This window comes from Caretta caretta, chromosome 1 (assembly GCF_965140235.1).
Source record: "Caretta caretta isolate rCarCar2 chromosome 1, rCarCar1.hap1, whole genome shotgun sequence".
Classification (NCBI taxonomy): Eukaryota; Metazoa; Chordata; order Testudines; family Cheloniidae; genus Caretta; species Caretta caretta.
The window spans coordinates 160,154,052-160,180,853 of NC_134206.1; the positions used below are offsets into that span (position 1 = coordinate 160,154,052).

The 26,802-nt window shown below is 42.8% G+C and overlaps 1 protein-coding gene across 3 annotated transcripts in view; it reads right to left on the reverse strand.

Annotated features, from left to right (window-relative positions):
• The window catches only part of BACE2 (beta-secretase 2), a 61,397-nt gene extending 39,725 nt beyond the window's left edge, over positions 1 to 21,672 (reverse strand). For 2 of the 3 annotated variants that reach the window (XR_007358744.2, XM_048866262.2), the window contains exon 1: positions 21,096 to 21,671. Coding sequence is in view for 2 of the 3 variants with exons in the window: in XM_048866262.2 (XP_048722219.1) it covers positions 21,096 to 21,380 (285 nt within the window). In the remaining variant the exon portion in view is untranslated. Of the gene's footprint in view, positions 1 to 21,095 lie in introns of all 3 variants that reach the window. The other variant, XM_048866274.2, reaches the window with a different exon arrangement.
• Between the last annotated feature and the right edge of the window lie 5,130 nt (positions 21,673 to 26,802).

The following is a 26,802-nucleotide window of genomic DNA, read 5'->3' on the forward strand; positions in this document are numbered from 1 at the left end:
TAATAGCTCACCTTACCTGATCTCTCTCATTACAGTGTGTATGGTAACACCCATTGTTTCATGTTCTCTGTGTATATAAAATCTCCCCATTGTATTTTCTACTGCATGCATCCAATGAAGTGAGCTGTAACTCACGAAACCTTATGCTCAAATAAATTTGTTAGTCTCTAAGATGCCACAAGTCCTCCTTTTCTTTTTGCGGATACAGACTAACACAGCTGCTACTCTGAAAAAAGTTCCTCTGTAGTATTTCCACAGTATTTTCTCAACCATCGTACATCTCACTGACTTCAATAGGGCCAAGATTTCACTTTGTAAGTATTACCCTAATCGTGGCCCCTTTCACCTGCACAGGCCCCAATGAAAACAGTAAGGCTCTGTCCAATGCATAGATCTGCCCCTGTGAAGCACATTGTAGGACTTGGGCCAAAGTGCCTTCCCTCCCTACAAAGCACTAGTCTCTTTCCTTTGTGGTTACAAGAGGATGAGCGTTATATGGACTAGTCAATCTGCTGGATTGTGCTTTCTGTAGGTTAGATTCGCATTTTTTAAAATACCAAAAATGAGCTACTGAAACTTATTAAACCAGACTGGCAACAGAAATATGAACATCGGACTGTGGGAATGATGAACAGTCATTTAGAAGAGAGATATGGGAAATGCTTTAAATATATTATCATTTTGACAATAATAAAAGGCTACTACAGTTTAAATATAATAATAATCAGCCACTCATGGTAACAAAATATCCAGTATTTGTTACTGTGCTTTCCCTTCTGCCAATTCCTGAACATTTCCCCTACACACACTTGTGCCATTTCTTGTGGTGTCATTTTTCAGACTGATATTTATTCTCAGTATTTAGATTTATCGCATATCCCATCCACGATATATGAACATGCTTCATTGCTGAACACAAGCTATTCCTTGTTTATTTTAAAGCAGTGTGAAGTTTAGCAACTTCATTTAATTCCTCCTTGTACCAGATTTTTAAAAAAATATTAACAAATTTTTAAAAGATGTGATTTGGTGTAAGAGGCCTCTGCTGATAGTCTTGGGTATCTACAGGTTCTCCAGGTCATTTCCAGCCATTCTTCCTAAACTGAACATTTTATTTTTAGAGGCACTTTTGAAGTTAAACACACACACACACACCATTTTTCAAAACATAAGTCTTTGTGAGTCGAGTCCTCTCTCTAGCTTCTCAAAGGCCCTGATCCTGAAAACATGCACATGCTTAAAATTCACGCATGTGAGGAGTCCTGCTGGTTTCAAAGTTAAAGATATGTTTAAGCACTGACAGAATCAAAGCCCCAAATCTCTGCCACATTCCACTGTGTACATAATTCCCTGGTTTGTAGGGCTGCTCACGAGCATTAGGCTGCTAGCAATTATTTTAAGATAGTGGATTTTGAAAACACGAGCTAATTATATTGAAACAAAATGCCCTGGGTAAGCCACATTCTACGTCTATTAATGGAAGTGGTATTTCTTTAAAATTATGATGTTCTAATCCGAGCTTGTTCCTGCTCTTCAGCGCAAAAGGCCAGCCTCATGTCTTAGAAAAGTTACTCTGTACGACCTGGCAATTTAGAGACTAACCAATTTATTTGAGCATAAGCTTTCGTGAGCTACAGCTCACTGTAGCTCACGAAAGCTTATGCTCAAATAAATTGGTTAGTCTCTAAGGTGCCACAAGAACTCCTTTTCTGTTTGCAAATACAGACTAACACGGCTGTTACTCTGAAATCTGTACGACCTGCATGCACAAGGACACTAGCCAAGTTTTCCCAACATGATCAGCAATGCATGTCTGCATGTTGTAGGCCAGTTACTGTCCCTTAATAACCAGGGTGCTCAAGGAATAGAATTTTAATCTCAGAAGCAGTTCTCAAAATCTTGCATTGATTTATTTAATTAACTGAGGTCTGTACTGTACGTAGAAAACATATAGAAAAACTTTCTTTGAACTCACAGAACACAAGATTATATATTATATATAAATAATATAAAAATAAAAGAGTTAAAAACAAAAACACAAATGCCCCATGAAAGTTATGAAAAAACTTAAAATCCCCCCCAATCTTGTTAAATACAATTAAAATTTCTACTTAGTCTCCTTTAGGGAGAATTTAGGAACTGAAGCACTGGCATTCTGCTCACTACACTACAGCATTTACAAGAAAACTGATTACAAGCAGAATGCCACTGGGACCAGCTTTTAGATACTACTGTAGGGGATAGGTCTCAATACAGGTGCAAAAATTATATTAACAATATTATTTTTAATATTAGGTCATTAAACTTGCGAGTGCCTTTACTGAAGCTTATGGTATATTTATCATTACTTTCATATGTATGGTAGTTGGAGAAAAGTTCCTCACATGCATGCATTTTTGTTTAATTATATGAAATATTGAAGCTGACCAAAGCAATTTTAAGAGGCTTCTACCTTATCTCCCAAGGACAAGCAAATATCAGGGAAGGTGAACATGGCTTTAGAGTCAAAATATTTATTATCTCCAAGTATGTTTATACAGACTCTGGAAGCCAGCTTTATAACTTCGATTTTGCTTTAACATTGTGTATTATTTTCCTTTATATGATGCTTTACAGGACACATACAAAGTTAGTTTTTGTGTTTTATGTATAAACAAACCGGCCCGCCAGGGGCTTTCCCTGCATAAGTGGCGGAACAAGTTTGGGAACCACTGGTCTAAGTAAATCTACACAAAGAAGTCTAGAAATATCCTAGCTGAAATGAAATTTATAATTAACCTAAAAAACTTCATGCAGAAGAGCCTGTTGGAAAGGTGCCTAGTTGGAAGTGTTTTCAATCTTTTGTTTGTTTCTTAAACATTGAAATAGCAAAAACCTTTGTGAAATGCATACTTGCAAATATGTTCGCTAAATGCAAAGCTCCTAATATGATTGCTGTGTAAACAGTAAAATGATTTATGTACAAATATGGCAAGATAATTTGATTCTAAACAGGTTATTCATATAAGAATATTAATAGGGAAATTAGTATCTGGTAATGCGGAATCAATCCCTCACCTAACTTATGAGGACAAACACAACCTCTCCAAAGACTGGTTAAAGATAGGGCTGGGGCAGGTCTTTTATGAGAATTTAAACTTCAAGAATTTAAATTAAAAAAAAAAAAAGATTATTTTAAGAGCTGACTTGTATAGAAAGAACAGAAGTTTTTCGACTCATTTGAAACAGAATTTCAACTCCTATTAAACCCTGAAGGAACTGAATAGATCTCAGAGAATGCACTTAATAAATAAATAAATAAATGGATAGAAAGAATTAATACTAACGTTAAATGTTATCTGAGGTTTTCCCACCACAAGAACAAAAGGTAATTAAAGAAATATTGCATATTCATTAGGAAGACTGCATATTCAGGAGCTGAAGGTATCACCTCAGCCATCCCCAAAGCCATGAAGCCAATGAAAGAGCAACAGCAACTAGCTTTGAATCTAAACAAGCCTGAAAGGTGCATTTGCCTAATTCCATGGAAATAAGAGAAAAAGAATATTTTATATATAACTCTGAAGCGAGCACACCTCACACATACACCCTTCACTACCCTGATTAGGCAGCAAACACTTCACAATTACTGTCCATCTCTACAAGCAATCTGCCACAGACAGATGGGGGGGGGGGTATGAGGAGGGAGAAGAAATTTACCCAAGGAAAGTCACTCCAAAACTTCAACATGGATTGGTAATAGAAAGTTAACTAATAAGACACTGCACAGGAATTAGATTTAAACTCGTATCATGATTTTACCGGGATACTGAAATGCTACTGTAACTTAAAATACTAACAGTTCCTCCTGTTAATCATCAAGTGATTAGACCATTCAGTTCCTGTCTCCAGGAATACATCTTCTTAAAGAGAAATTGTGGGATTTAAATATTCTTCATCTTTGTAATTGACCCTTCTCAAGGCAAAAATCTTTAAATGGCTACTTCTAAATAACTAATTAAAATATTTACTTTGCCCAATTATGAACAGTCTGATTATTTACTAACAAGCAACAAGATCCTCTTGCCCTTAAACAAATTGTTTTGCCCATACATACATCTAATAAGATACTAAAATTGAATTCACAATACTATTTGGAAACAGTAACTTTGGTCTTAACTTGCCAAACGAAGAACGCCAAGGAGGCAGTCCATTCTCAGAGTGTAATCTCTGTTAGCTTTCCACAGAAACATATATAGAAGAGATTGTAATGGAAATAGCCATCTTATCATTTGTATTCTGTCATCTGTGTTGTTTTGTTGAATACATTTTTTTCTTTAATAAAATAGCATTGGTTAATAATTGTGATTATTTTGCTTGGTTTTGATGATAGCATCTCCCCTAACATATGTAAAAGAACTACTGTGACTTAGGCCATGTCTACACTACGAAAGTACTCCGATTTTACATAAGTCTATTTTTGGGAACAGACTGTACAAAGTCGAGTGCATTCGTCCACATTAAGCACATTAATTCGGCGGTGTGTGTCCACAGTACCGTGGCAAGTGTCGACATTCCGAGCGGTGCACTGTGTCCCGCAGTCCCCGCTGCCCATTGGAATTCTGGGCTGAGCTCTCAATGCCTGATGGGGCCAAACATTTGTTGCGGGTGGTTATGGGTAAATGTCATCAGTCAACCTTCCCTCCCTCCATGAAAGCAACAGCAGACAATCATTTTGCGCCCTTTTCCCTGGATTGCCCGAGCAGACGCCATAGCACGGCAAGCATGGAGCCCGTTCAGCTCACTATAGCAATTATGACCATTGTAAACACCTCCCGCACTATCATGCAGTTTATGCAGAACCTGCACCTGAAAAACCAGGCGAGGAGGTGACAGCAGCGCAGTGATGAGGACATGAACATAGATTTCTCTAAAACCGTGGTCCCTGGCAATTTGGAGATCGTGTAGTTATTGGGGCAGGCTCATGCTGTGGAAGAGTGGTGGTAGAGTGTGCATTTGGACGTTTAAAGGGTCACTGGCGCAGTTTACTGACACGATCAGACCTCAGCAAAACCAATATTCCCATTGTTATTGCTGCTTGCTGAGTGCTCCACAATCTCTGTGAGAGTAAGGGGGAAGACGTTTATGGCGGGGTGGGAGGTTGAGGCAAATTGCCTGGCTGCTGAATACACGCAGCCAGACACCAGGGCGGTTAGAAGAGCACAGCAGGAAGGGCTGTGCAGAGAAGTGTTGAAAACCAGTTTCATGACTGGCCAGGGTACTGTGTGATACTTCTGTTTGTTTCTCCTTGATGAAAACCTGCCCCCTTGGTTGCCTCTAAATTCCCTGTAAGCCACCCGCCCTCCCCCCTTTGATCACAGCTTGCTTGCAAAGGAAATAAAGTCACTATCATTTAAAAAACATGTATTCTTTATTAATTGATTACAAAAATAGGGAGATAACTCACAAGGTAGCCCAGGTGGGGTTTGGGAGGAGGGTCAGAGGGAAGGAGAAGGCCACTTTAACACTTGTTGAATGCCAGCCTTCTGTTGCTTGGGCTGTCCACAGGGGTGGAGTGATTGGGTACCCGGAGCCTCCCCCCACGCGTTCTTGGGCATCTGGGTGAGGAGGCTATGGAACTTGGGGAGGAGGGAGGGCGGTTAAACAGTGGCTGCAGCGGTAGTCTGTGATCCTGCTGCCATTAATGAACCTCCACCAGATGCCGGAGCATGTCCGTTTGATCCTGCAGTACCCTCAGCGTTGCCTCATGCCTCCTCTGATCTTCCTGCCGCCGCCACCTCTCCTCACGTTCATCAGCCACTTTCCTGTACTCTGCATTGTGTCCCTCCACAGATTCTGCTGAGCTGTCGGTGCTGGATGACTGCATGAGCTCAGAGAGCATTTCATCGCACGTGCGTTTTTTTTCGCCACCTTACCTGAGATAGCCTCTGGGACGGAGGAGGGAGGCTTGAAATATTTGCAGCTGCTGGAGGAAATAAAGGGAGTAAAGATACATTTTACAGAACAATGGCTATACTCTTTCATGGTGAACAACACTATTCACATTACATAGTACATGTGATTTTGGTACAAGGTCGCATTTTGCATCTTATATTGAGTTCCTGCGGCTTTGGTGTTAGAGATCACACACGTAGTGCTGGGAAACAGAATTCAGCTTGCAGGCGGCCATGGTAAGCCACAGTCTTTTGGCTTCTGCAACCTTCATAACAGCAGCGCCCTCCTTTCCCATACCAAGCAAAGCACGTTGAGTTGGCCATTTAGTGCTGCCGTTTTCCTGTTAATGTGCAGTAGCAGAAACCAAACTAACCCCTCCCCACATCCAATTCTCTGGGATGATTGCTTTACCCCTCATCCCACCGCATGGCTGATATCGGGGAAGATCCTTGCTAGCCAAACGCGAACAGCTCAGCACCAATGCCCCCCCGACCCCCCCGCCCCACCATGTGGCTAACTGCGGGGAGGATTTCTTTTCAGCCACATGCAACTAGCCCAGTAGGAACAGCCACCTCTGAATGTCCCCTCAATTAAATTCCCCTATTTCAATCAGGTTACCACGAATGATATCACTCTCCTGAGGATAACACAGAGATAAAGAACGGATGTTGCTTGAATGCCAGCAAACACCGGGACCATACGCTGCCAGGCTTTGTCATGCATTGATACCAGATTACTTGCTACTAGCATGGCATGGTAAAGCATCCTACCATGGAGGACGGAATAAGGCTGCTCTCCCCAGAAACCTTCTACAAAGACTTTTAGAGTACCTCCAGAAGAGCTTCATGGAGATGTCCCTGGAGGATTTCTGCTCCATCCCCAGACACGTTAACAGACTTTTCCAGTAGCTATACTGGCTATGAATGCATCCCAAGTCCTCAGGGCTACTTAATCATTAAAAAAAACCACTTGCTTTTATAACATGTATTATATTTAAAAAGGTACACTCACCAGAGGTCCCTTCTCCGGCTTCGTTGGATTGGGAGGGTATTTCAGTCAGGGTGATAAAAAGATCCTGGCTGTCGGGGAGAACGGTGTGCTGTGTGCTCTCCTCAAGCTCGTCCTCCTTCTCATCTTCCCCATCTCTGCCATACCTGAGGATTTCGCAGAGTACCCCATCATCGGAGTCCACGGACAGGGTTGGGGTAGTGGTGGTGGCCCCCCCTAGAATTGCATGCAGCTCAGCGTAGAAGTGGCATTTCTGGGGCTCTGTCCCAGCGCATCCGTTTGATTCTTTGGTTCTCTGGTACGCTTGTCTGAGCTTCTTAAGTTTCACGCAGCACTGTGTTGCGTCCCTGCTGTAGCCTCTGTCCCTCATGGCCTCGGAGATTTTTTGAAATGTTTTGGCCTTTCATCTTTTGGAACGTAGTTCTGATAGCATGGATTCGACTCCCCTTACAGCGATCAGATCCAGTACCTCCCATTCGGTCCATGCTGGAGCTCTTTTGCGATTCTGGGACTGCATGGTCACCTGTGCTGATGAGCTTGCCTGGCCAAACGGGAAATGAGATTGAAAAGTTCCCGGGGCTTTTTCTGTGTACTTGGTAAGTACATTCGAGTGCAGAGTGCTGTCCAGAAGGGTCACAGTGGTGCACTGTGGGATAGCTCCCGGAGGCCAATACCTTCAAATTGCATCCACACGAACCCTAATTCGAAATGGCGATGTTGATTTCAGTGCTAATCCCCTCATTGGGGAGGGGTACAGAAAATCAGTTTTCAGAGCCCTTTATGTCGAAAAAATGGCTTCGTTGTGTGGACGGGTGCAGGGTTAATTCGATTTAACGCTGCTAAAGCCGACAAACTCATAGCGTAGACCAGGCCTAACTAGGGGAATTGCAATTCCTGAGACAGTCTCAGGAATAGCCTGTATCAATAATTCTATGTTTTAATTTTGGTCTTTTCTGAATTGACAGTAAGAGAAACAGTTGGGAAGAGCTGGCCTACCACTTCTCATTTCACTGAACTGAGCATTTTTGGTAATTTTTAAAATAAAATTACTTGGGGATCAACAGTTTAAAATTATCCCTTTTAACTCAACACTAGAGTCACTAGAAATTACCAGAAACTCACAGCCTTAAATTAGGCCCTGTCTACATTTGCAAACTTTGTAGCCATAGTTCTGTGTAGTGCCCTCAGTGATCGCAGTGGGAGAAGGTATAGGGTATGTTAGAACATAGATATTGAGGCCTACCTGTAAAGCATGGATTTCCCTAGACCCCTTCAGGAGTACATCCCCCCTGAATTTCCCCAACACTCCCTCTTCCCCAGTTACATCCAGTGTTGCCAGTTTAGTCATTGGTTGGAAGTTCAAATTGAAATTGAAACATTAACACACACTTTAAAAGCATATACAGTATATGATAAAATACTTGTACCTGAGAAAGCAGAATAGGTTTGAAAAGTCTGAACAAAGGCTAGCTTCCTCATACAGCTTTTATTTATGACAATGTCGGCACATTTGTTTTGCATACCTAATAGTTTCAAATTATTTATTTATAAGCAAGGTCTGAATGTGCTCTCCCCTGACAGCTGGTGATGAGCCAGGGATGGGTGGAAAGGCTTCAGGACCAGACTGTATTTACATGAACACACCTACTCTGCCTAGGTATCCGGCAGACAGAGCTGTGTTACCCAAGTGATCAATTTTGGCTGGAGTTGGGTTACAAATCACTTAAGTATTAAATGTGGGGGTTATGAAATGTTGTTATCCTTATTGTAGGAGTAAAGGGCAGCAGAACTGTACTTAGCCTGCCTGAATGAGGGGGTCTCCCTTAGTGCATAATTTGTGAAGGGCTTGCCAGGGTTGAGTCCCAGCACCTCTAGGCTGGACAGTTCCTAGCCCTGGGACCTCTGGGCTTGTCACATCAGTTATGAAAGTAACAAACTTGCTTGAGCCCTGGCACCTTTTCGTTACAAATTAAGCCCTGGTCACCCTCAACTGAACTGCACTCCCTAAGCAAGAGGTTTGGATGCCAAATCCTACTGAAAAGAGAGAGAGAGAGGGTGGGGCACAGGTGTTTTGCTTAGTGGTGTGGGCTCTGCATAAGAGTCAGAGGCACTATTTGACCAGCCCCTCTCTTCTGTTTAGAGAGAGAGCTGATTAGGCTTTGTAAGTGACCACTAGAGCTGAAATCACTGATAATCAGATTTAAGTGCTTAGACCTGCTGTGGGACAGTGTTTCTGTGGAAGAGATGGCCCAGCCTGCATGAGCAGCAAGGTTCCTGTCCCGTCCTGTCCCCCTGCACCCCGAGAGCTGGGTGGAACCTTGAGACACTGACTCGCAGGGGTCACAGTGGCAGGTCACAGCAGAAGGTGACAGTGCAGGGCCATTGGGGACGGAGCGGTAGAGTGAACGGTGGCACGACAGACAACAACGGTCAGAGCACTGGACTATGTTAGATTTGTGACTGGGATACTTATATAAATACATTTCCTAGTTGGCCAAGATTTTTAAAATGCATTATTTGCCAAGGTCATTATCTCACATCGTCGCTATCTCAAGAGGTCATTACCTTGGGGATTTCTGTACTAAACTTTTTTATTGCAATTATTTTTATGTAAGAACGGCCATATGGTGTCAGACCAATGCTCCATCTATCCCAGTATCCTGTATTCTGACAGTGACTATTCCAGGTGCTTCAGAGGAAATGAACAGAACAGGGAATCATCGAGTGATCCCTCCCCTGTTGTCCACTCTCAGCTTCTGGCGAATAGAGGCTAGGGACACTCAGAGCATGGTGTTGCATCCCTGCCCATCCTGGCTAATAGCAATTGATAGACCTAACCTCCATGAACCTATCTAGTTCTTTTTTGAACCCTGTTATAATTTTGGCCTTCACAACATCCCTGGCAAAAAGTTCCATGGGTGACTGTGCATTGTGTGAAGAAATACTTCCTTTTGTTTGTTTTAAACTTACTGCCTAGTAATTGCATTTGGTGACCCCTGGTTCTTGTGTTAAGTGAAGGGATAAATGACACTTCCTTATTCATTTTCCCCACACCAGTCAAGATTTTATAAGCCTCTATCATATCCCCTCTTAGTCGTCTCTTTTCCAAGCTGAAAAGTCCTAGCCTTTTTAATCTCTCCTCATATGGAATCTGTTCCATACCCCTAATCATTTTTGTTGCCCTTCTCTGTACCCTTTCCAATCCCAATATATCTTTCTGAGATGTGGTGACCAGAACTGTATGCAGTATTTAAGATGTGGGCATATCATGAATTTATATTGTAAAAGTGGAGGAGCTTGGTCTGCCAGACTGATCAGCTAAGCCAATACTGACAACCTATATGAAAAGGCTGCAAAACACCATGCCTCTGGACTGCATCAACATGCAGAAAGCCCTATAAGCCAGTCACTCTCAAAATCAATTTTAGAAGAACTTAATGAGGCTGTTAAGAATGCTGGAGACAAAACTCAGTTTATGTGACTCAACATGGCTGTGGCATCATACTTTCTATTTAAGTAAGAGATAATATTGGCCTCCAGTAGTGTATGGTAAGTGCATTGGCACTTGTTAATCCAGAAGTGGACTCTGGTTTTGAACAAGACTGGCAAATGCTCGCTATCTTTCTGAAAAAGCTCAACTGACTCTCTAGAAGCATGCGGTGCAACAGCTGAAAAAGTGAAGAACTCTCTCACCATATTCAAAATATGTGCATACATGGCTGATGAAGCACCAATGCAAATATGCGTCAAGTATTAAGTCATTGCATATGTTATCTTGATGTCCGTGGTAGGCTAGTAGATGCATTCTAGATGTCCAGGTTCTGGAAGACACATCAGCTGCATTGTGACATCTAAGAAGAGTTAAATGCTTGTAAATTGAACCCCAAACAGATGGCTGCTTGTGCATTTAATGGAGTTACAAACTTCTCTGGAAGACATAGTGGAGTGCAAGTTTTGCTCAGAGAAAAGTGGAAACCTAATCTCTCCTATTCACACTACAGAGGCCATCTACTCCAGCTAGCGATAGTACAAGTACAAGCTGCAGAATCTTAAAAAGACATTAAAAAGCCACACATTTAATGGCTTTTTTATACTTTTTTTTTCCCCCCCAGCAAGAGTCCAAAAGGACTGAACGTCTTGGAAACAAATAGAAGATACACTGGGATTGAAGTTCAAATTAGTCCAACCTGGGAAAACATGCACTATCTCATGAGCGATTCCTGGCTGTGGTCTTAAAATTACTGCAACCGTTATTGCACCAAGGTATCCATCAAGATAGGACAGATCTAAGTAGTGAGGCTGGTGGACTACTTTTGTTACTAAGTTCAGAGAAGACCATCACGATTCTCTCTCTTGTATGTCTATTGTTGAAACCACTTGGGTCGTTAAACACGGTCATCCAGGCATCTGCTACAACAGTAGTAGATCTTTGTCCAGCAATAGACGCTACCCTTGGATCAGAGATATCCATTGAAAATGTACTGGACTGAAATCCTTGCTTCTTCCAGAAGTTGACTAATGAAGGTACTTATATTGACTCTAAGTGAAGAGGACAAGAAGTGCTTGTTAAGCCAGCTGAAAAAAATACATCGACTTGATTCTTACAAATCTACAATAGTGATTTCTGGATTCTACTCAACCTCCACATAGCTTTTACAGATGCCTGTCTTATAAAACACCTACAGCTGAATGGAGCGAGGCACTACCAGCAATAGGGCTGGTATGCTATCAGAACAGAATAGAGAATTTGAACACAGAGTGGAACAGCATACGATGAACGAATGAAAATTTAACTTCAACTTCTTTCTCATCACTAGTGGTTCAACCCAACTGAAGAATGCAAAATTATAAGAAACCAAGACAGATGTAGATGTAGTGCTTTGTAGCAGGATTGAGTAGCCAACTTTAATTTTTGTGATGATTTTAAAACATGAGTTAAATCTAATAAAATGGTCATTAAACATTTTTCAGTTTCAACTATGGTGCCATACAGACCACCTTTGCCCTCACAGTCTCAACCCTCGTCGGCCCTCATCCCACCCTGAATAATCCAACCCCTCTCCCCCGTATTTCAATTCCTGGGGAAAACACTGCTGTAAAGGCCTATACTTTAAGAACTTAGGTGTATTTTTATCACTTAGCTAGTTATGGAGGTATAAAACAAAGAATCAAAAATCACAAGTCCACCTGCGTATGGGCCTTCTCACTAGGATAGTCTGAGGCCTTGTTCTTAGGCTAAGGCCTTTGGCTCATCCTCACATGCCAAACCAGTCACATTGAAATAAGGTGGTGCTGGGCTCTTAGGAAGACAATCCTGTCCTGATAGTGCCCGTCACCACCAGCTAAAGAAATAGATCTTAAGATGGTTAAAGAAAACCTAGTTTGATAGCATTTTGTCTGGCAAGAAATCACTTATCAATGCTTGTGGTTGTGAAACCCTCATTTCTGTACTGTTTTATCTTTATGGCCCCCACTTTTCTGTTGTTAATCTGTCTGGTTCTCTAATTGTTTCTGTCTGCTGTAGAATTAATTTTGCTAGGTGTAAGTTAATTAGGGTAGTAGGATATAATTGGTTAGAGAATTATGTTACAATGTGTTAGGACTGGTTAGTTAAATTTCAGTAAAATGATTGGTTAAGGTATAGCTGAGAATATTACTATATAAACTGGGGTCAAACAGGAAGTGGAAGGGGAAATTGGAATCATGCTTGCTAAGAGGGGAGCAGGAATGGGGAACAGGGACACAGGCAAGGCTCTGTGGCGTCAGAGCTGGGAAGGGTACACGGGGTAAATGCTCGGAGGTGCCAGAACTGGGAAGGCGGGGGAGGGGGACGACACTGGGGAACACACTATTGTCATATAGGGATAAGCCCAACTGGTTTGAAGGGCTTCGGAATATGCTTGCTTGGAAACTAACCCCAATAAACATCGCATTGTCTGCACTTCAGACTTCTGGTTTTTTGCTGCTTGCTGTCTGTGTGACAAGAACCAGAGAAGTGGGAGGGTTGAGGGAAAGCCCTCTAACATGGTAGACAACAATGAATTAGATAGCTCAGTGATAATAAAAAATAAAATAATCTAACAACATAAAAGCCTGAGCCCTTGCTACACTCTCCGCCTGTTTTTTTGAGGTGTAATCATAAATGCCATTGTAGCTTTGGCAGCCACTTTTTGAGCCTACACAACTTACCTATTTTAAGCCCATGGGACTGTTCAAGAGAGTAAAGCAGGGATCGGCAACCTTTGGCCCACAGCCGCCAGGGTAAGCCACCTGGCAGGCCAGGCTCGTTTGTTTACCTGCTGAGTCCAGAGGTTCGGCCAATCGCAGCTCCCACTGGCCACGATTCGCCGCTCCAGGCCAATGGGGACAGCGGGAAGCAGCGCGGGCCAAGGGATGTGCTGGCCCACACTCCAACCCCCTCCTGCACCCTGAACCCCTCATTTCTAGTCCCACCCCCAAGTCCACACACGCAGCCGGAGCCCTCACCCTCTCCCACACCCCAAGCTCCTGCCCCAGCCCGGTGAATGTGAGTGAGAGTGGGGGAAGAGTGAGAAACGGAGGGAGGGGGGGAAATGGAGTGAGTGGGAAGCACGGCCTTGGAGAAGGGCCAGGGGCGTTCGGTTTTGTGTGATTAGAAAGTTGGAACACTATCTCACAATTTCATTGCAAGCCTTGTGATATTTGATGTTTGCTTAAAGCTCCAGCTCCCAGATCAATGCTGTTTGATTTTCAGCTTTCATTTAAATAAAAAACAAACAAGATTTCTAGCCCTCAGGCTTGTGGAGAAAAATTTTGTACATGTGACTTGAGTAACAGCTCAAACACACACACACACTAACATTTTAAAACCAATATCTGCTTTGAATGTTTGGCTTTGGCAATACTGCGACCTACTCAGCCCAATTCTAGATCCCTTGCTCCCTAGTAACCTCTCCAGAAATCAGTGGGAGCTTTGTGTAAGGGATGCAGTACCAATCCCACTTTGTGCTGATCTGTAATTATTTACAATGTCCAAACGTACATGTATGTTCTGTTACCAGTTTGGTAACTTATAAGAAACTAAAATTACTTAGGATAAAAGTGTCCTTTTTGTTAAAAAAAAAAAAAGGAAGTCTGATAGTCCATATCATAATGAACAAAAGTGATGTCAAGTAGTTTAGCCCCAAATATGGGTTCATTTGTGTATTATTAAAAAGGGAAGTTACTAAATATGATTGTAATATGATTATCTTTTTAGTTTAAACAAATCAGTGTCAACTTCATTGTTTTATGTGATTTAAACTTTTTTGAACACATACAAGCCACACATAACAGCAGTTTGTGCTAACGCATGAAAGAGAGACACAGCTGGTTATGTTCTGTTTTACTAGCAGTTTAATTGCAGTAGTCACAAACTGAATTAAGTACAGACTTAGAAGGAAAGTAATAATTTTTAAAAGTCTAATTTATTCTTCATAATTTATTAGAAAACATAGGTAAGGAGAAATAATTCTCAAGTGTAATCATCTTGACAGTACCCCTTTAAAACAGAGCCTTTTAATTATGACACATTAATTGTATTTGATGCACTATAATTTTTTTCAGTTAATAGGAAATTTTTCATCCAACCTTTTAAAGTTACCTTTTGTGGAAATCCCCTCTCTCCCATGCACAATTTCTTCATAATGTAAGTGGGGTGTTTGTGTACCGTATGAACATGGAACCTTCCTAGATCTTCTTGTTAAACTGGAAACCAAAAATCTGCATCTCAGGAGGAAAGCTACAGAGCAGGAAGAACAGTTTGTTCCCCAATACATGGTTTATTTTTCCAGAAAATAAGACGCCAATAAGAAAAGAAGAAAAAAAAATAAAAAGGAGGAGAAGCAGGTCAAGGCAAAAAGAAAGAAAGAGGGAAGCAATAATGGGGGAGGGGAGAGAAGGAAACAATGACAATCCAAACTGCCTTGGGCAAAGGAAGTTAGACCACTGGACTATTATGTTTTTAGTTCTCTTGAGAGGCTCTCAGAGACCATGGTCCTAGGTGTCATTGTAGAATCAAGACACAGAAAGCGAGTGAGTGAGAGAGCGAGCACGCACTCTGTCTATGCTGTTATTTTAAAGCTTCTTCCCAGTTTGAAAAGTAAAGACAGCGACATTAAGTCAAACCCACTTTTCTCCTTGAGGTAACTAAACTACTCTGCTTTATGAGAGAGACAAGGTGGGTGAGGTAATATCTTTTATTGGACCAACTTTTGTTGATGAGACAGACGAGCTTACACAGAGCTCTTCCTCAGTGACCTGAAGATATTACTTCACCTATCCGATGAAGTGAGCTGTAGCTCACGAAAGCTCATGCTCAAATAAATTGGTTAGTCTCTAAGGTGCCACAAGTACTCCTTTTCTTTTTGCGAATACAGACTAACACGGCTGTTACTCTGAAACATTCACCTACCTTGTCTCTCTAATATCCTGGGACCAAAATGGCTACACCGCCACTGCATGGTACTTTGCTTTAAAGCAGTTTTTTTTCTTCCTTCAATTCCTCAGATAGCATTACTCAAATTTGCACACAGAACAGACTATAAAAAGATATTTCCTTTTTTGATTTTAGTAGGGTATATTTTTAAAGTAAACAAAACCATCTGAAACACATGCTTCTTTACATTACAAAAGCTAAGTCAGAAAAGCAGTGAGAGGTTAGACAAAGTCGTAGAAATGCTGTGTCTGGCAGAAAAACCACTTTTCTTCTTAAGATGAATATGATGCTTACAAATTACAGGATAGAACTGCTGAATATTATCTTGTGCTCTTACAAGACCTGAAACCAAACCAAAATCCATGCAGAAAAGGGGCTGGGAGCCATTTCCCTCTCAAATTCACTCTAACTATGAATAAAGTCACACTTCACAGCAACAGAGAAAAGATAAAAAGAAATTTTGACTCCTATTAGCAAATATTGAAATATAGATGTGTTACTGTACTCAGCTTCCTGCTAGAAGAGTACCTCGGCTTGACCATGACCAGCTAGCACATTTTCAAATGTGACTTTGTGACATTCCCCAGGATGCAATCTGGGCCACTGGACTGCTGTGTCCCCTTAATCCTTGGCCATTCTTATGTTAATCCTACAGCCAGAGAGGTCTTTTACACTGCTTTGGTGGTGAACAGCAACTTCTACAGGCTCTGTTCACTCACAGCCACCAGCATGTAAAAATCACTCTGATGGATACATGAATGCTATGCCCAGCCACCCACAAATTATATACAGGGTGACACCCACATAACTCCAGTCCCCAGCCTTGCCCCTCAGAAATGTGTGTCTTGCACTCTTCAGTAGAGTTCTGGCCAGCACAAGCTCATTAATAGTCCATCATTCCATCAAAGGAAATGATTATGCACCAGCCTTTGTTAACCTGAGTAGAGATTCCCCAAACAAACACACTGGTTTTGATAAAATAGAACAAGTTTATTAACTACAGAAAGATAGATTTTAAGTGATAATAAGTGATAAGGCATAAAAGTCAGAATTGGTTACAAAATAAATAAAAGATAGAACTGTAATCTAATTCTTAAACTTTACCAAAGTAAGTAAGATTTGAAGCAAACAGCTCTCTCACCCACCAGATGTTGCAGGCAATTCCCAGTCGTCAGTTCACAGGCTGGATTTCCTTTCAGCCTGGGACCTCCCTCCCCCTGATTCAGTGCCCTTAGATATTCGTTGATGTCATAAGCAGACAGAAAAGTTGTGGCAAGGAGAGGAGAGGTGAGGTGGACAGGGCCCTTCTCCTCTCTCCACCTCTCTTATACCCCAACTCTTTGTACTGGAAAAATCCTTGCTGGATCGCAGGGGTAGACACTTCCACTGCATATGTGCTCTGCAAACCATCCTTCAGAGGAATTGTAAATACTCTGTTTATACCTTCCCTCCTGCTGGTGAATGCCCAATTAAGCAGTTAATAGTTTCTCGGCACCTGTGCTCAGTCTTTTGTGTTGTCCCTGAGGGGCAATTCTCCGCATTTCCCAAAACCATAGCACATTTTAGTAATATTATGCAGTAAAATCTCATAGTTTCACATGCAGTGTTGTTACACACATCATAACAGGACAATGATGTTCAGCAGATCATGAGTGTTCAAACAATACCTCACAAGGCATACTTTGTAGAAAATATATCAGAACCGTATAAAAGTGGTGAACATGGGGTATGGGGTGTCACAGACTTGCTTTATCCATAGCAGGTCCAAAGTCTTGTTTAAAATCATGTTAATTTAAATGTATTGGCTAACATGTCTAGACAAGCCCACAGAGTAGAAGATGCTTTCCAGAAAAATACTTCCTATGTGTTGATGCAACATATAGTACTTTTTAATCTACCTTGGCACACAACTTGTTAGGTCCATGACTATTTAAGGTTTTATGTCAAAGGTAGTATAGCAGGTTTACATAGCATCACCTGTCCCCAGAGGCCATGCTCCTGTGGGTGTATGGTTTTTAAAAAACATTCCTTACTCTGCTGATTCCATCCTAGGTTTTCCTTCCAGTTTTCACCCACTCATTCAAAGCCTAGTTCTATCCCTTATTTCCCTTCCCTACCACCACTGCCCACTGATTTAGCCTGTAATAATCTGCTATACTACCCTAGTTCAACTGGCGTTTACCCAATTGGCCTCCCTTTTTCTGTCCTATCCTATCACCACAAGTCTTCAGTCCCTCTTGTCACTCCTCACTGGCAGCAATTACTCTCCCATCACCACACCCAGAACTGAATCCAGAACTGTCAGAATTTATAACCTTTGAAACATCAAGCCACAAATTTTAAGTGCCCAACACATAGTTAAGGTATTTAATACATATTCCTCGGTTTTTTTGTAGTTGGACAGTGATAGAGGGACTGTCTCCAGTTAATCTTATGGAAATTGGAATTCATGGTTTGCAATGAAGACAGTTAGTTCCAATAACCACTTCATCCTTAATACAACTTTCTAAATGCCAGTTATAGGTCAGATTTTTGCTTACCCTCTGAGCAGAACAAACTGCCATTACAAAAGCTGCTTTCATGCTTCACATTAATAATTAAACTGAACGAGTGCATAAAACAGATGTTTGGTCACTAGAATAAAATTCAAGTTCCGCCACGGTTTCAGTGGCAACTGATCAAAACTCAGCTGCATCATGCTGACTACTCAGAGGTACATAGTTCCTCCACCCACCCTTTTGCATTAAAGTTACAAGGAAAATATTTGTGTAGTCTCAATATAGGCACAATTTGGGAACACAATGGGATGAGAGGATAACAAGATGGGTGTAATCTGAGGAAAGTGCTACTCTGCAAATGTTAAGAATGATCAAGATAGACTCATGAAAGGAATCTGGGGAAAATGTAGTTTTTTTTTTTTTTAAAGTTAGGCTTCTGTCTCTTGTTTGTTTGTCAAAAACTGTAGGAAGGAGCAAAGTAGACAACGCTTTAGTAAAAATACATGGAAAACAAATAAAACTAGACAATTTTTCATTCCACTTATCAAAGTGCTTATAGCTTCCATTTTGAGGCTTGCAAAAATAATACAATATTGAGTAAAGGCATTTAATCTGTTTCCAGATTATTTAAAGAAATAAAAAATTAGACTAGTGCAGTCAATGCCTTCTTGCCAACTCATATTATAATCTTCAGATTTGGAATAGCAGGCAGCCATAAAGTACACCATCCATCAGAAACAGGACAACTCCATGAAATAAAAGACATATATAATAACATTCCTCAAAACACCATGACATTTTTAGCTTTCAAATAATTCTCAAAGAACGTATGTGCACTTGAATCTATTGGTAATAGAATGAGGGTGGATTGGCAGCTAAATTGGAGTCCTAATATTTTTGGGATACTGTGCTATAAATCATCATCTTTCATAGAGGCTGAAAGAGGACGAGATATACTACCTTTTAGTTGCTTATCAGTTTATACTCTTCACTGTGAGGTACACTTGCATCAGATATATGTTTGCCATTTCAGAGTCAAGCAGAGAAGGAGGTGTGTAAAGCACCTCACTTGTTCAGTTGAAACTTTTTTTTAAGTCTTGATCCTGCAAACATTTAAGCATATCCATGACTTTACTTATAAACATCAATGGGATCATGTTTCAATGTTTTACTCTGAGAAAATTCAGTTTACAGTGAGAAACTTTAAACCCAATTTCAGATGTAAAATGATGACCAAGTTTATTTTAAATTTTACATTAACTGTTAAGTGTATTACAAGTAAAGTAATATCACTTATGGGTAAGGACTTGGGGCATATAATTGAAATAAGGAACATCTTTCTTAATAATATTATTCCTGAAGATCTACATGAATCTCCATAATTTTGTTTTTCTTCTTATTTCAGAACCACTAAAAGTGTATAGGTAAGAGATATTCATATTCTGTTTATTTACCTTTTTCTACATACAGTTGTGTTGTAGTTTAAGGCACACAGGATCAGATTATTGATATGATCAAGTCTGATATCTTGAATCTCACAGAAGACAGTATTGGACATTCCATAGAGTAGTGGAAAACACACTCCCCCATACCCTAAGCAGCATTCAATATCAAGGAAAAAATTCTTCTTGAACCCAGGGGCAATCAAGTGATAGATCTGATGCATCAGATCTAAGTAGCCCCCATAACATGTATTTATCATAAAACTATCCAACTCTGTCTGAATCCATGTACCTGCTTTATGACCTACGGTAATACATTTCAATTAGTCAGAATGGCAATTAGGCCAATCCTCTTCTTCTATCAAAGCAGAAAAATTATTATACACAAGCCCAGAGAGGGCTTATTAGCTGAACTTTTCCTTTTTACTAAGTATCTATATGACTGACTAAATTTTCATTATGGTAAGAAGTCAGAATAAAAAATAAAATAAAACATTTTCACCTACATAGGGTCGCTTCATTCACTTAAATCTCATTAAAAGAGTGGGAGTACTAAACTTGAAGGGAAAAAAATGACACAAAGCCCCAAGGGCTTTTAGAGAATTAATCCTTCTCAGCTGACAAGTCATCCCCACCAACAATCCACCAAGGCTTCACATGACACAAATGAAAGAACAACCAAGTTTTCAACACTTTTGAAAGAATTTGTAAGGGGAGGGGGCAAGAAGGAGGAATAATTCCAACCACAGGAAGTGCATTCTTTAACTATTAGCAGTATAGAGGCTACATTTTAAATAAAATGTAAGATGTTTTAAAACTTTGCTTTACTGTAGTACTTAATTTAGTAAGAGTAGTTGAGTAATCTCTATGTGGGGGATCAGGAGCATCTGGCAGTCTGCCTACTCCATCACACCTCAAGGCTGACTTCGCAAATAAGATAAGGTATGTTAAATACAATATTTTTGACTGACAGAGAAACTTGTTTCAAATCAAATTGACATCAAACAGTTAGAAATAAAAAGACCGGCCCTGCAGGATTTCCTTAAAATTACTGTGCCTGAGGACATTCGTTTTTCATGCAAAGTGCCAATGAATGGAAATGCTGCCTTGAAGAAAAGTTGCAAGCGGTATAACTGTACTTAGCACGAGGGCAATACACTATCTTTTCGTTTTTCTATTTTTCGCCACCTAACAATACTGCAATTAAAAGACAACAAGGGGGTGGGGAAGTCAATCCAGTCCTTCAACACTTGCCGTCATCGCTCACATGTGTAACAGTCACGTCTAACTCACCAACATGCTGATGACATTTAAGGTCTTCCAATGTTATCAAAAAAAGAAAAAGACGACGAAGTCAGGAGTGACTTTTCCTCCTCTCCACAAGCAATCAAAGGGACGGACCTCTCTAGTCCTCCAAACTACATGAGAAGGGTCTCTGGGCTCCACCGTCCCCTGCACCCGTGGCAGCCCAGCTGAGCCCGGTCTCATTCCCAGCGGAGCTGGAGGAGAACGTTGCTCCGGGGAGGAGGAAACTCAGGAAAACTTCTCCCCGGGGGTAGCTGGCCAGCATGGGAAGAACGGCGAAAGACGTCTAACGCCCCCCGACCTGCCCCCACCCAAGAACCTTTCCTCCTTGACGCGCCCGTGGGGCGCAGCGCCCTGCACGCTGGGGGAGGGGGGCAGCCGGCAGGCGCGGGGGTAGCAGGCGGGGGCTGCAGCCCCGTTGGAAGGCAAGTCGCTTGCCCCGGGGAGTCTCACCTTCTGCGGCGGGGTCCCGATCAGCATCTCCAGGTAGTAGCCCCGGCCGGAGTCTCCCTGCAGATTCTCCACCATGGCCAAGAAGCTGACGGCGGCCCCGGGCTCCGAGGCCAAGGCCAAGCCGTCCGCCTCGCCGAGGGGGGCCAGCTGGCGGCTGCTCCCGGAGCCGTTCCCCGGGGCGGCCGGCGGAGACACCCGCAGGGGGAAGGAGAAGCGAGGCCGGCCCAGCCCGGCAGCGCCAGCCAGGAGCAGCAGGAGGCAGGGAGCCGCGGGCAGCGTCCCCATCCCGGCGGCAGCGGGACGCTCGGCGGCTCAGGCAGGAGAGAGCAGCCGCCTGGCCGCGGGGCTGCAGCAGCTGGGGAGCGGGAGGGGGAGGAGGAGGGCGGCTCCGGCTTCCCCACGCCCCGGCTTCATCTCGCACCCCGGCGCCCCACCGCTGCCCCCGCCAGAGCCCGGGGGGCGCTCCGCGCGCAGCGGCGGGACCCAAGAGTTTGGGCTGGGAACAAGCGCCAAGAAACTTCCCCACGGGGCTCCGGCCAGCGGATGTGACGGGGCCGCCTGGAGCCAGCAGGAAAAAGTTTACCCAGGCCCTTAAAGGGACAAGGGGGAGGAGGGGGGCAAACACCACCCACCCCTGGCGGGGCGGGGCGGGGCGGGGCGGGGCGGGGCTCGGCTCAGCCCAGGGAAAAGTTGCTTGTTAGCTGCTGCCCAGCCCTTCCTGCGGCTGGAGCACGCGGCGCTCGGCCGCGTTTACACGGAGAAAGAGCCGGTTCCAAAGTTCCCCGGCGAGTCGCCTGGAGGGAGGCGCAGTATGGAAATCACCCGTCAGACAACATCCCTTGGGGCCAGCCGCTTCTGCCAATGAGTTTGTGTCCGAGCATGGCATTTCTCCGGTGCTTTTCATTACAGAGGACACGGCTGTCACCACCAGAGTACGGAATAACCTCACACACAGAGACACCTCTCATCACCTCCCCTTCCAGAGCTAGTTTTCTCACCTCCCCATTACACGTTTTTCCACGCTGTGGGGGTTTCAATGGGATCTCTTTTTTTCGTTACGTTTATACAAGTAAATCACTTTTATAATCGCACCCTCCATCCTCTCTCTGAACTTGCATTAATGTATTACTCCTCCCTCCCACCGCCTCCAAGAGACAGGGAGATAGATGTATATAGTTAGGAAGTAATTAGAGGAATAACTTGTGATCAAGAAGCCAGCTCCTCAGCCCGTGTAAATCAGTATAGCGCCACTGATGTAGCTATTTATGCACACAACACACTGGCTGAGTGAAGAGAAAAGGAGGACTCGGGGAACCTGAGAGACTAACAAATTTATTTGAGCATATGCTTTCCTGAGCTACAGCTCACTTCATCGGATGCATCTTCTAGCCCAAGATCAGAAACGAAATGATGACCATTTACTATTTATTTTATGTTAGCGCCTGAGGAACACAATCAGGGATTAGGAGTCCAGTGTGTCACATATACACTCTGTGTAAACAAGTAAAATAAAAACGATATCTGCCCTGGAAAGCTCTCAGCCTAGGATTTGACAATAAAGAGGTGAGCCAACAAAATCGGGAAGACGTTCAAGGTAACAATAAAGATAAATGACTTTGCATGTTAGTAATCACCCTGCTCTCAATCGCTATACATTTACATTCATTTTCCATATTAATATGGTATATAGTTTACTGACTTGAGTATGAAGTACAGTTATACGGAATAAATCCTTTGGTTGTAATCACGATGAGCTTTTTAACATAATCATAACACAAATAATAACAATCAAAAGATGTGAAATCTAACGAGCTTTTCCTCTAACCTGCTGCAGCATTAGTGTTTTTTTTTAAACCTCTCCAGTAATGATAAAGTGAGTGCCAGATAATTAAATTGAGATGAAGGTCTGAAACCCTTGAAAAATAATAGGATCCAAGTCCAATCTGCACCCTTTCTAGCTCTTCCTCCTTGTGTTAAGTAAACAGGAAAATGTCCAGACCCAAATCGCAAACCTCTAAAGAATCGCTAAACAATTTGTTGTCCTGGGCAACCACCTGTTCTGTCTTTATGTGTAAGCCAGCCACCAGTTAAATGGCTTAGGAAGGAGAGCTTTGCACTGAGAGAGAGAAAGGATAGGCATTAACTTCCTTCATTATTATAATGAATTTCAGAAGATCTGCAAAAGTTTCACAGATATTAATAAATCCCCACAACAACCCTGTAAAGCAAAAAGTATTACCCCCATTTTACAGATGGGACAGCTGAGACACCAGCGGGGTCCAGGAGCAACATGCTGGGGAGAAATGCAGATGAGGGTGTTATCCCTGAACATTGCTTAGATGCTCCAGCCCAGATCCTCAGTGGGAGATAGGCACCCAAATATGGGCCTCCAGCTTTTGTATCACATGATAAATTTGAGGTTCCACAACCCTCTCTGAATGCTTCTTACAGCCTCCTGACTCTTTCAGGGGGAGTATCAGTAACTCTGTCCCTCCTACCATCACACATTTTGGAGCTCTTCTCCACTATTCCCACTTGGTCCACCTGCCTCTCTGCTGCTACTCAGAGCTTTCCCAAGAAGCAGCCTAGCAAAGTTGACATGAGTCTTGTCTTTTTAACGAATGTCTATACAGTTCTCAACGGCAGAGGGACACTGACCAGAGGTTTCTTAATTTCATTCTGCTGTTGCCTGGGAATGCTATATGCAGCAAGCAGAAACAATGGAAATGCCTGCTTACAGGCGCAGGTAGACACTACTGCTTAAGTTCACAGTTGGAAGGTTATTTTTGCACTCAAGGCTTAGACACTATGCTTTTAAATGGAAGCTTAAATTTTGGAGCAATTACTTAGGACCCCTAGCCATGGAAAACTTGCTACTTACCACCGAGAAGTAGGTGAGTGAAATTTTTCAAGTCCTGCTATATCTGGCCTCTCATGCCCTGGAATCACAGATAACAGAACTAGACACCACCACTTGGGTCAAAGAGTCAGACTCCCCGTGTCTAGATTGATAGCAGCTAAACAACTGTGGAAGTGGCATGTTCAGAGCTCACAAGAAAGGTTATATTGCTGTAGTAATGACTTTTCTAGTCTAACAAGGCACAGATAGTGACAGGTTATTCAGTAACCTGATCATGACCTGTCTAATCATGGTCAATATGAGGCCTACTCGCAACCAGGGGGAGTCAAAGGATTAGGACTCTTTGTGGGAGTGCTGAGAATGGGAGGAATGATCTCACCTTGCCAAGGAAAAGGAAATTAGAAAACAATTTAAAATCCCCTCACAGCAAGAAGGGTATATTATGTTAGTCAGCAGCTATATAAATTTTGTTTAAATTCTTGTGCAATACACTAAGTCGTCTCCCTCTGTTGCTAAGATATCTAGATGGTATCTCTGGCTAAAGCAACAGCAGTCAGAAGAAACATCTGTGAAGTAAAAGCTTTCAAAAGTATAACACATATTCTGTAGTATCTTCTAGATGTTCAAATGGAAACTAGTCTTTTTGTAACATTTAAATGTAAGCATTTGGTAAAAGTTTGAATCTATCTGGTCCTGTTGCACACAGGACTGGGCTTTTAGAATGCCTGCTTACAAATGATGGGAGTCAAGAACCTTCTGCAGATTGAAGGATTGTGTTTTGTCTTATAATAAATTATGTGTGCACAGCTTCACTGTATTCCCCCACCCCGCCCCGCCCCACTCCGCTCCACCATCATGACAGCAGAACTTGTGTTTGGTTGCACAATGGTTAATTGTATGGGCTCTGCCACTTCTCGTTTTTCCTTTATTCACCCTGGTAGTTTATTCGTTTCTCCTTTATTCACCCTGTGGCCCTGATTCCATAACATACATGTGAATAGTCCTATTGAATACTCACATGCATGACAGTGTCACTGCAGGATCAGGGTTTATGAAAGCAAGACAGATAACTGAAGGAAGTCAAAGTCCTTCAAAAAATCTGAAGACACTCAGATCCAAAATATTTCTTCCAGGGCAGATCATTTGCATATAGTACATATAAATTTAATACACAACTTTGTGCCCAATATATATATAAAATATGAAATGTTGGAAGCAGGTAATCTTAAGTATCTGTTTCTCCCGTTTTCTAAAATATCTTTCAATAATTCTGGTTTCTATGATATATTCCTCTTCTTATAAATATGAGAAAGTTATTTGATTTTATTGAAAGTTATTTGATCTATTTTGCTATAGGCATCTATGCGTAGGTATAAATCTATATTTATGAAGACATCCATTTACATGTAGAAATGCAAATTGGAACTTGATTCACCACTGTATTAATCCAGTTCAGTGGAATCATACCAGCATAAAATTGGAGTAACCAATTAGTGAACCAGGCCTATTGTATCCATATCTATTTCCAAAAGAGCCTTCCACTGGTATAAACTGAATGCCCTGTGTGACAGATATGGAGCTGATCTGTAATTTTACGAATATTTTATGTTGACCTGGTTATTGGGATGTTTACTGTATGACTATATTGGGTTATTCCATTGGGAAAACAAGCAGGAAGTAGGTTTGCCAACATTCTACTTGCGCAAAACTGAACACCCTTGCCCCACCCATCTTGAAGCCCCGCCTCTGCCATACCCCTTTTCCAAGGTCCCACCCCTGCTCACTCCATCTCCCCTCTGTCGCTCGCTCGCCCCACCCTCACTCACTTGCTCATTTTCACCGGCTGGTTCAGGGGGTTGGGATGCGGGAGGGGGTGAGGGCTCCAGCTTGGGGTGCAGGCTCCAGGGTGGGTCCAGGGATGACAGGTTTGGGGTGCAGGAGGGTGCTGGGGGTTGGAGCCAAGGGGTTCAGAGTACGGGAGGGGGTTCTGGGCTGGGGCAGGGGTGTGGGAGGGGATGTGGCCTCTGGGATGGGGCCAGATATGAGTGGTTCAGGGTGTAGGAGGGGGCTCTGGGCTGGGGCAGGGGGGAGGTGAGGGCTCCAGCTGGAGGTACGGACTCTGGGTTGGGGCTGGGGATGAGGGATTTGGGGTGCAGGAGGGTGCTCCAGGCTGGGACCAAGGGGTTTGGAGGGCAGGAGGGGGAACAGGGCTGGCGCAGGGGGTTGGGGCACGGGAGGGGATGCAGGCTCCAGGCGGTGCTTACCTCAGGTGGCTCCCGGAAGCAGCAGCATGACCCCTCTCTGGCTCCTTTGTGGAGGTGCGGCCAGGTGGCTCTGTGTGTTACCCCATCTGCAGGCACCACCCCCACAACTCCCATTGGCAGTGGTTCCCAGCCAATGGGAGCTGCGAAACTGGCACTTGTGGCAGGGGCAGCGTGTGGAGCCTCCTGACTGCCTACACGTAGGAGCTGGAGGGGGGACATGCCACTGCTTCCGGGAGCCGCACAGAGCCACGGCAGGTAGGGAGCCTACCTTAGCCCCACTGTGCCACTGGCCAAATTTTTAATGGCCCAGTCAGCAGTGCTCAGGAATACAGCTCAGGAAGTTTGCAGAGTTTTCACCAGGCAGCAGCCTACAGGAAAATTTATTTCTGGATTAGATTTTAATCTAGCAATCATTGATCTTCTGATTCCAAACATTCATACATTACAACCAGCAATGGTTATACATTTATAAACAATGAAAAATCAAACATGTGATGAACTATTATAGCACTTTAAAAACCTCACTAAAACTGTCAGGCTGCAAAGATTATTCAGATATTTGCATAAATTTGCAGGGCTGCAA